Source organism: Mustela erminea, chromosome 7 (genome assembly GCF_009829155.1).
Source record: "Mustela erminea isolate mMusErm1 chromosome 7, mMusErm1.Pri, whole genome shotgun sequence".
NCBI lineage: Eukaryota > Metazoa > Chordata > Mammalia > Carnivora > Mustelidae > Mustela > Mustela erminea.
In genome coordinates, this window is record NC_045620.1 from 64,211,545 (window position 1) to 64,222,620 (window position 11,076).

General features: G+C 43.3%; 1 protein-coding gene across 4 annotated transcripts in view; it reads right to left on the reverse strand.

Annotated features, from left to right (window-relative positions):
- Positions 1 to 7,956: 7,956 nt before the first annotated feature.
- Positions 7,957 to 11,076, reverse strand: part of CAMKMT (calmodulin-lysine N-methyltransferase) — a 379,952-nt gene continuing 376,832 nt past the window's right edge. The window contains exons 11-12 of one of the 4 annotated variants that reach the window (XM_032351874.1): positions 10,578 to 10,667; positions 9,944 to 10,031 (exon numbers count right to left, since the gene is read on the reverse strand). In XM_032351874.1, the coding sequence (XP_032207765.1) occupies positions 10,617 to 10,667 (51 nt within the window). In that variant the 3' untranslated portion in view covers positions 9,944 to 10,031; positions 10,578 to 10,616. Of the gene's footprint in view, positions 10,032 to 10,577; positions 10,668 to 11,076 lie in introns of all 4 variants that reach the window. The other 3 variants (XM_032351875.1, XM_032351876.1, XM_032351873.1) reach the window with 3 other exon arrangements.

An 11,076-nucleotide genomic window follows, 5' to 3' on the forward strand; every position in this document is an offset into this window, starting at 1 on the left:
TTTTGGGCTGACCAACCCGATCTTCACCCGAAATCCTGCTCTTTGTAGTTCAAGCCCAGATTTTGAATCTTCCTCCTTGTCACTTGCGTCCCCAGTCCACACTGCTGTTTCTTCCACCAGGACCACCCTGTTACGGGAACCTCTTCAACAGGATCTCCACTTCTTTTAAACTACCCTCCCTCCAGCATTCAGAATGAGCTTTAAAAAAAAACCCCATCTGATTATGTCATTCCCACTACTCCAAACCATTTTGTGGCTGCTCATCAGACTCCAGATAAAAACTCAAACTCACTCGGTCCTGTACCATCTGGCCCTCATGCATCCCACATCCCTCCTCCCAAGGCCCCCCTCTCACTCCTCAGAGGTAACAGCTCTGGCGTACCCTGGGGCCTGCCTTCCACCTTCCTCTCTGTGAGCTCCTCAGGCCCACCATCACTGCTTTGCATGACCGATCCTTCTCACAGCCAAGACCCTCAGGGAGGCCTTCCGCATCCATCCTGTCTGAAGTAAGGGCCCTCTAGAATTTTCTACCAATAGGACTTGATCTGTTTTTCATAGAATTTATCACAAGTTATAATCATCACATTTACTGTTTAGAACAGAAGCTACGTGTGGAGAGCAATTCTGTCTTTCTCTCTAGGCTCTAGAATCTAACGGGGTCTTTCTATTTACAATTATTAGATACAAAGCACTAACAGGGGGTTAGATTTATTAGATAAGTGGATAAAAATGAATGCTCTAGGGCCTCCCCACACCTGAACACCCAGATCCAGTCCGCAACTGAGCAAGGCAGGATACTGAGGTCATTCCAGAACCTCTCAAGACAAGGCCTACTTAGAAGTACTCAGTATTCTCTAGGCTCTAGGACTAAGCTAATGCAGGGGAACTTTTCTTGGCAGCATCATAGAATGTGAATTCCCCGAGGTGATGAAGATCTTGGGCCCTGAGGGATAATGGAAGGTTTTTATCTTGAATACTTCAGAATTTAGTGTGGGAAATTAAATGATCTAGTTCAGAGAGGAGGAAAGTGATGCCCAGAAAGTAAGCAGCTTGCCTGAAATCACTAGTTTGTTATGGGTAGAGCCCGGGCTGGAATCAAGTTTTTCTGATTCTGACTCCATTGTTCTTTCTCCTGAAGCTTATTTTCTCTTGCATCTTCTCCGAGAAGAAGAGAGTGGCTTGCCTGTGGTATTGGCTAGTATATTGACCCATATATATCCTCTTTTTGGATTTTCAAAATGTCAGTCACCATGTAATTCAAGACATTTTAGGCCAGACGTTATCTCAAAGCTTTTGGTACCTCAAGGTACACTTAAGGAAAGTCCTTCAGGGAGAAGAGATCAAGGTTTGTATGTTATCTATAGCTGTGTAACAAACTGCCCCAAACCTTTCATTAGCTCATCATTCTGGGAGTAGGAACTTTGGGCTGGTCTCAGCTGGGCAGTTTTTCTGCTGGCTCATGCAGCTCACTCAACACAGTTCAGCAGCCAGTCCACTAGGCACTGTTATGTCCTGGATGCTATCACTCACATGACTGGGATAATGGGGACAAATGGGCCCCAGGTGTCCCACGTCTAGCAGGAGAGCTTGTGGTTTTTCACATGGTAGCTAGGTTCCAAAAGTGTTAAGAGAGACCAAACTCCCTTGCACAAGAGATGTTCCTATCTCTGTTTCAACTCATAGTGTCTCCCTAGCCAAAGTAAGCCAAATCAAGGTGAGAATCAGCGGTGGAGAAAAACAGATTTCGTTTCTCCATGAACAGAGCTGCAAAATATTGTTTAGTTTTCCCAATCGACCACAAGGGTGGGGCCTCATGAACACCTTCAGTATCATATTCATACTGAAGACTGTTGTAACCTTCCTATGGTTTATCTAGTCTATTTGTGGGGAGGAAGGGAGCAGAAAAGGAGGCTGAGGCTAGAAAAAGCCCCCGGCGGTGAAGTGAGGGGAAAAACACAGACAGCAGGCTGGAGACTCAGAGGCCTCGGTCCCTCAGCTCAGGTGGTTCTACTGAAGTGGGCTGACTGGAATACCTGGGAAGAGAGGAAAACACCTCAGACAGCTTGGGAGCTGGGAGCTGTCGCATTCTCGTTGGCTCTTGGCTTCATGAGATGCCACTTATGTAAGTGGTTTGGCCAAGAGAAAGAGAGAGAGGGAGTGCATTCCACTGGAAACACAGAACGGTCAGGGCTGTGCCCTCTGCTCCTAAAAATAAAGCCTGTAAAGGAAAATGAAGGCTAATGCACCTGGAGGTGAAACCACAGGTCAGGTGGGCAAAGCTTTTAAATGTAGTGTCTTCTGCGTTGGGTACAGCATGGTGACATTCCCCAAGCTCAAGGAGAGCTCGGCCATCAGGAGGCAGCGTTCACTTCAAGACAGTGACTGGCCGAGCTCACTTTCTGACCCTGTCTAACAGAATCATGCTAAACTTCCAAATTTCTCACATTGGTGGGCTGCAAGCAGTAAAAAGCAAGAATTTCATTTAAAAGCGGCGTCCTTATTCTAGGTTGAGTAGGCAATTTTTCCATGACGAACCAATATTTTCCCATCCCTCCGCCAAAGCGTCCCTGTGGACCTGGCCTGGGCCGGTGAGGTGACAGCGCCCACCCGGGAAGGCAGAAGGGCTTCCAAACGAGGTGAGGGAGGGACGCTGCTCGGAGGACTTTTTCTTGTATTTCCAGACAAATTAAAAACCTCCTTACCAGCCATTCATTCGGAGGAGGCCTCTTCCTTCCTCCACAGGGGGGCTGCAGTGTTGGAAGGAGATCGGATTCTGGGAGGCTGGGCCTCCCGGGGCTCTCAAGGAGGGGGAGCCTGCAAGAATGGAAAGAGAGAGGCCCTAACCCTGAAGAGATTGGCAGGCAGGGAGTGGGGGCAAAGTGCAGCCTAGGTCACTGGGAAAAAAGAAATCTCAAAGTAAGGGAGTGGGGGAAAGTTCCATTTCCAGCCTAATTATGAAAGAAGTCTGGGTAGAGAGGGGCGGGAGAGCCCAAAGGAGCGCGAAAGGGGAAGTGAGACGTTGCGGAGAGCAGAAAGAGATTCTCAGGGGGCACGGGCTATTGAAGGAGCACAGGCAGGGAAGGGTGTTGCCCCTTCAAACACCGACCGGTTAATAACTGATTTTGAGAGACCTGGAAGCACATTTGCCTGGGACTCCCAAAGAGGGAGGGCAAAATGCCCTATTAAGGGTGGGACGAATTGATTTCCCAAAGAACAGCACCATTTCCTCCAAATGCCCTCTGCAGTCCTCCTTAATCTGCCCTGGAGGCGGCAGGTGACCTCTGCACAGGCTCCTGGAGGCGCCTTTGTTCTGGGGCATTCTGCAGCCGCTTCGCCCCCACCCCCTGCACCTGGGCAGCGGACTCAGAATGTACTTGTCCACCCTTGGCTGGCTCGCGGGGAGGGACTGGCGGATGCCTTTGTATGGGAAACGCCACGAGTCCTCCAACTCTTGTTTTCTCTGCAGCTTGACACATTGGCTGATGGTTTTCCTGTTCCTTCTGACAGCCACAGAAACCTACTCCGGTGGAAAAGGGAGTTTAGCCTGCGCTACTTTATCTGGTGAGACAAGTCAGTGATTGGGGCTACCCAGACCGCAAGACCCTCACTATTCAGGGCGAGAGTCCTGCCATTCAGAGACTCGGCTCTGTTCTCCAATCCCAGGTGTTCCCCGCTGAGTCCTAATCCGGTCCCTCCGAGGTTTGCTAATTTAATTGTGTAATGGTCCACACCTGAGACATTCCCTTAACTATCTTTAGGACACTACTTAGCTTAAAGGAAAGACTAATAAAAGAGAATTAAGACAGGGACTTAGTGAAAGCTTTTGTCATCTCTAAAACGTCTGAATCAAGCAGAAGAAAACTGGGGGTGGGGGAGGAGGAGGCGATCTCCAAGTTGGAAAAAGCAATGAGAAGTAATTAAAGTTCTTGCTAAGTAAGTCTGAAATATGTATTTAGCCCTTGTAAATTAAATACCCTGGGTTTTTAAGGCGCGATCTCCCCAAACATCTATTATTCACATCAGTAGGGCAGACGGTAAGCCACTGTAAGATTTATAGAAACTAAAAGACTTCCTATGCCAAAGGTTAATGAAAGTGTAATTTGAATCATGAAATCTTTATGTGTCGGCTCAGTTTACACGGAGGACTCATTAAGGATGCGTTTGGTCGGCGGGCGGCAGGTGACGTCACAGCGGGTATTTAAATGGGCGGGGCCAGGCTGCGCGGCGTGTAATTCTTTAAAAATATAAAAGCCTTCCTCTTTCCTTCTGTCTCTCCAGCTGTAACAACTTCACTGACTGTCTTGGTTCCACCCCGAGGATTTCACTGAGAGAACACGTTAGAGGGAATCAGGAAGCAGAGAAAAGGTCACAAATAAGCACCTCAGGAACAATGAAAGCTTTTCTCTATGCAGCAGTGGGAGAGTTGCTAGAAAAACTGGAAAGGTATTAATCAGAAGTGGCTATAAATCCTCTGGAGTTTTGCTCTTATAAAACTCCTCAGAGAAAGTCTTGAAGGAAATGCAGGTCAAAGCCCAAAAAAGCTCTTGATCAGAGATTGCTGGAGGAAAATCTTCCCAGACGCCTTTAATAGGCAGCAATCACCCCAGGAGTGGGGAAGCCAAGTACGCTTGAAACATGGTTGCAATTCCTAATAGGTCTTGTCACACTTAAGGCACTGCAAGCTCCATCCAACGAACAGCTGAAGCTAGCTGGCGATTCATAAAGCCAACAGTTTAAAGTTTATTATGATGAAAGCACTTAATGACAGCCATCGCTAGGGGCCCATCATTTATAAAGCTGTGCTGAGTATTAGACATGTAGCATGACCACCAATTTTATGTCACAATTGCTACCATAAAATGACCTTTGGTGATTTTTGCTGCATGTGGTGGACAGCTCTTCCTTCACATTAGCGCTCTGTGGCTTTCTTTGCAGACTATTATGCTGTCTAAAGCTTATTTGGCACTGTCGTGAGCCTCAACCCTTGTTATTACCCCGAAGGCCTGTCTTAAAAAAAAAAAGAAAGAAAGAAACGCGTGCTCTATTACGCCACTCCAATAATGTACAGTTCTTACTAGCCTCAGTTAGTGTAATATTTTAATGCAAATATGCTATACCATTGCATTAAAAAAAAGTTCCCATGCATGTGGTTAGGGCAATATCCATATGATGGGAATTCGCTGAAATCAGCCTCTGATTCCCTGATCAAGTCTCATTGTATGGGCACTCCTTTCCCTAGTGGGTTAGAACACCTCCAAAGGGTGGGGGGGGGGGGGAGAGGTTAATTAAACTTCCCTTGAGAAAGAGAGTTAAAAAAAAAAAAAAAAGATCCTATGTGTGATAAACCCACCTAAGGTAGAAACACCAATTCTTATTGCCTTACATCGCATCCCAATGCAAATTTCCATCTGAGCAACATTATTTAATTAGGATTCCATTTTCCAACCTGCTTTGTGTAGTTAGAAAGTGTTTGAATACACGGCCACTTTACTGCTCTGATGTAAAACGCTGCGGAAAAAAAGTGGTCTGTCCATGCTACACCACCTTTAAATTGTGTATATAATTTTATAAATGATATAAAATCTGCTTCTAGTCCCTGAAACACACACACACACGCACACACACACACACGGCACACTGCAATTTTGGAAAGATTTAAAATATGTGATTTCTGCTGGTGCCTACTGTATTGGGTTTTAGAGAAAGCTTTTTTCAATAAGGTAAATTGTTACATGACAAACTCATCTTCTACCATTATCATCTGCTGTTTGTGTTTAACAACAGGAGTGCCGCTCTAACAAAACTGTTGTAATGGCTGCACAAATTACTCAGCTGAAAGCTTTTCACCAAACAAAACAGTATTAATCAGCAGTTCTTATGAAGGTGCTAATTAAAAACAATTTTCTTCCTTAGTTTGCAATACTAAAGCCATCTTCACTTGCACATTTTCCAATATACAGCTACTGTATTTGCTCACACTTCAGGCCCTCTATTAACTATTGAATCTCCTATTAGCCATTTTATTACATTTCTGTTTACAAGCTTGTTGACATTTTAAAAGTCACAGTATGATCTGTTTTAGGTATTAAAAAAATGTATTAATTGAAAAGTCAGGGGGGGACAAAAAGGCAAAATATAGCCTCCAAAGCAGACTTCCAGGGCGGACAGCACAGTGAGCTTTTAGCCACAGCCTAGGCAGCAAGCTTCCTGGGTAAAACAAAGTCTGAGCCTCAAAGGTGGCATTTCAGGTTTAATGGTTTGTCAAACACCAATAAGCTCCTTCCTGATTTGGAAAGAGTCCACTTGGGAAAATATATTTGCCCTGTCTAAAATCAGTTTCTAAGGAGACCCTGACTTTCAAATCAATCTTTCTAATCTATAATATACACTCTGCATAATTATGACATTTCATGCCATCTGAACTCAGGAGATTTTGATCTGGGGTAAGGACTATACCTGCAATCTGGGAACTGTAGCCCCGATTTAGGGTCTAAATAGCCTCATCTCTTCCTGCGAAGGGTATGTTTGTGTGTATGTGTGTCTCCATACACTTTGATTCCCTCCCCTATGTGGGTGTCCTGCCCCCTTCCCTACCAGAGCCCCGTGAAAGGGTCCTGTCAGACAATGCCAACCAACTGTTTGGCATGAATTTCGAATGCTGACTAAGCATAAAGACAAATTCCATGGAAGCTGGGTTGAGGGAAGGGGTCGGTCCATTCCTAGTAAACAAATAAACAAACAAGAGTCTAACCCTTAGGAGAAAGTATGCTCTATTTTGGTAGTGGGAAGAAGGAAAGGAAAAAAAAAAACCCAACAACAAACCCACCACCACAACAACCTCCTGCCTACGGTATTAAAACCAGCTTCTCCAACTGTCAAAAGCAGTTAACTAGTTCAGGACAGACACCTGGCTGTTGAAATAGGGCTCCAGAGGGCCACTAATCCTTCCATTCACTCAGTTAACTGCTGGATCCCCCAAATTGATTCAACAGGTATGCCGTGGTAAATTCAGCCCATACTGAAGCCAAAGGGAAAATCAGCAAGGGGTGGGCAGCTCTTCTCTGAAAACACCCGAGGAACCAGCCAGAAAAGCTTTTATGGCCCCGACAAGTTTTCTGCTGAATACTGAGCACCTAAATTACCCTTCCCTAATGGAAGTTACATTTTCATGCTCAGTCAAAAAGCCAACAAAATACACAATTTATACAAAATAGCATCAACCTCTTAGGTAGTCTTTTCTAGCACTTTTATCCCAATTCACAGCATATGTCTTGCTATAAAATAAAATATATTTCTTAAAACCAAGTTGTATGTGGCTGTTCATATCACTGCATTAGAACTGAGCATGGGTGATATGGGAAACATTCTTACATCCAACCCAATCTACTTAGTAGGATAAAGGAATATCATGAGTTTTATCAGGGGATTCAGGTGCATGGAGAAAAGGAATATCATAATAATTCTCATGATTTCCTAAGCGGACAGGCTTCCTTTTGAAACAAACACATGCATAATTGCCTAATCGATAATTATGGAAGGGAGTATTTCCATTGCAATTACATAACCCAACAAGGAGGCACAGAAACAATTCTTAATCATGAAGTTCCAAAGAAATGAAGATGGTAACTTTTCTAAAGCAGCTCTATTTTTTTTCCTTCTCAATATTGGCATTTCATTAAAATTTGAGAAAATAAAAACACTTCTAAATTCTTCAATAATACACAACATGAGTTTCTTCACAAACTTCCAAAGAGCCTGGACTAGAGAGATTTCCAGGTGAGGAACCCATAAAGAGCAGATCTACGAAACCTAAATTGAGCATTTTACAGGAGACTCTCCAGTTTTAATCACACAATAAGCATATTTGTTTACTAGGTATCTTTTAGTAAGAACAGCTCAATTCTTACACCGTGTCTCAAGCTTAGGGAACTGTACATACCATTCCCAGTTATTATTATTATTTTTTAAAGAATCCGTTACTTCAAGCTCACTTTTTAAAAATAAAATTTCTCCCAAAGGAAAAAAACACTGGATTTCTACACCCACGACACAAAAACGCAAATTAAATTCTCGCCAATTCATATATTCTCATGAGAGAAAAAAAAAAAGTAAAGAAAATTTTCTCTCCATTTCCAAAGAAAAGAAACAGAACAGACCATTTTAGGTGCTACTGTGGGGATGGGTTTTCTTTGTCTGGCAGATTTAGTGGCAGCTTTTCCAGAAGAAATCATTTCTGCTGTATTTTCACCAGTATAAATGGAACTACCTGTGTCGCCTTTTAAAACATTTCAAATTCTAATTTTTAAACAAGAAAATATGAAGCCAGTGTGCAACCTATACAGTCGCCAAAGGAGAGCTGCCACTAGCTGAACTACTCAGCTAAATGGCTGGTTTGCATTGCCCTGGTCTTTATCTAGCACTGAGAATAGACTGCTGTTTTATCCAAAGAGGAATAAATTGCTGTTATTGTGATGTTAGCCCATCACTTGGCATTGCAATTCAAGTTTTTGTGAGAAAGAAATGTATGATCTAACTGCGACTTGACCTATGCCTTCCGAGATCCATCTAGGTGCTCTAATGGAGCAGAAAAAGTGGTGAATACAGGGACATGCAAACTGATGGTGAAAAATTTGTTTGATGATAGAAGTGAGCAGAGAAGACGTTTGAGAGTGGCTGTTTTTATGACCGTTAAGTTTGTTTAACATGCAAAAGGATTTGCCCCCAGTCTCCTACCTATCCCTTTAATTGCAGCCCACTAAATAACGTCTGCCTCGACTACAGATAGGAGAATACAGAGCTCCCCTGTTAATGACATTACTGCTAAAGTGGGCCCAGATGATTCCTTACAGATAAACATCTGAATTTCCACAAAAGGCATTAGAGCTTCTCGTGGGTGCACTAGGCCAGGATATGCTTGGGTTCCCTGCAGAAAAGTCATTCTCTCTCGATCCTAGGTAGCACCTATTAAATGTTTACCACACACTCGAATCACAGCATACAACAATATGTGCTTCCTTTAAATCAGATAATTGTGTGATTGAGTTTTTAAAAACTCCCCCTGGTTGCAATCTAGTTTAGCAGCCATTTATTCAAAATTTCTCTGGCAAGGACCTATTTTGAAAGAGGTCTGGAGAACAGCAGCAGTTAGATGTGAGCCCCGATAAAGGCTCACTTTTCATTCATAGTCAGAGCCTAAATGTGCTCTTCTTGTACCTAAACAGATAATAAGCACTCAGCACACTCCTCCTCCTTGACACAACACATTGAGACTAATCACACATAATTGGAGAGGAGGAGCAGAGGGCTGGCCACGCTATTGTGTCCAGAGGACAAACGGTCAGTTTATGAGGCTTTGGGCTGATGTAGTCATTTCTTATACATCCATAGGGAAAAAAACATCCTGTTTAAAAGGAGAAAGAGAATGAGTGAGAGGGACAGCAAAAAAGGATGGCAGATTTAATACAATTAATTTGAGGGAGGTGAGAAAGATATGCTTTATTTATTTATTTTCTTAACCAGGAAAGAATCATGAGGTTTGCTGTGTTTACAGATTAAAAAGTACCATCACCAAAACAGAACAAAGATCCTTTTTTAAAAGGGGGGTGCGGGTGGGAATCACCAAAAGAAATTCTGTCTCAATTAGGAGGAAAAAGATTCAGCTTTCTCCTAAGTCCGATTCAAATCTCAGGCTGTTTTGTGGATATTTAAAGACAAACAAAGGTTTGGTCCAAGAAGAGCAGATGAAAAAAGAGAGTCCAGGAGGGCTGGGGAATGATGTGAGTGAGGACAGGTGGACCCCACAGCCCACATGTGGAATGTGGCCGAGATGGTGGGGGCTCACAGATCTCAGGGAGCCAACAGCTTGCTGCATAGCATACCCATCGCAGGTTTCTGTTTTTGTGAAAATACGCCCTGTGCACTTGGTGGTTTCGTCTTTTGAGCAGCTTAATCTTCTATCCTTTTTTGGTTAAAATAAGCAGAAGTGGGTAATGAAGGTTTTCTTCATAGACGTCCTGGTTTTCCTTTTTCAACTGAAAACAATCATAGAACAAAAAGGGTAAGGAGACTCAGATTAGGATTTTTTTTTTACCAGTAGTTTTTAATATTGAGTATAATGAAGATTTCTTACTTGAATATATTGTTCCGGTAAATAAATCGCAAAAAAGCAATGCAAAGTAGTTCTCAGTGGCATTGGCAAGATAGGACTATGATCTTTCCTTCAGGGGAAAGGTGGAGGGCAGGGTGCTTTTTCATAAATAGCCGGACTGCATTTGTGACCTCTATGAACTGTGAGGCACTTCAGTGAAGGGAGAGCTGGAGGCTTGCTCATCAGCACCAGAACAGCCATTTGGCCTAGAAGTTTCTGCTCTTGGTCCACTCTGTCCCTCACCTGCGCCCCAGGAACAAGCCAGACGGGCATTTCCAGTCACTGGGAGACTGGCAGCACCCGGACACAAGGAACAGGCTTCTGGGCCCAAGACATTTCAAAGGCTCTCTGGCTGCTTCTCAGGGCTTCTGATAGTAATGCTAATTTTAAAATTCTTTTCTCTGAGGAGGAAAAGGTAGAGCTTCCATACCATTCAAGTGAAGTTCTGTGGGTCTTTTCATGGTAGATTTTAAAATCCAGTCAGAGTTCTCAAAGCTAGAGTCCTCTTTTCCTCATTGGGCTAGAAGAATTTTGACAGCCATATTTATATTTGTCCTAGCAAATAGTAATTTGCTATTTATAAAGACAAAATTAATATTTTTTAAGTTGGGGTTTCTGAGCAAATTGTTAGTTCATTTTTTAATTGATGAGGGTCAGGAAACAGATATTACTTTTAATTATGCATGGACCCAATTCTTTTGTTGTTTTGAATCAGATTACCTCCCCTCCCCCCTGAAACTAAATGAATGGCTCTAACCTGACACCTCCCTGGATTAGTATAGGTCTGGGGCATAATACCCTGAATTTTTTTTGTGCTTCTTCTAAATCATATTCCCAAACTGTGACATACCCTCACTGTTAAGGACAAGAAGCAACGAGCCCGCTTTTCCTTTCTCACTGGGGAACAAAAAGCCAATCCTGTCTTTACT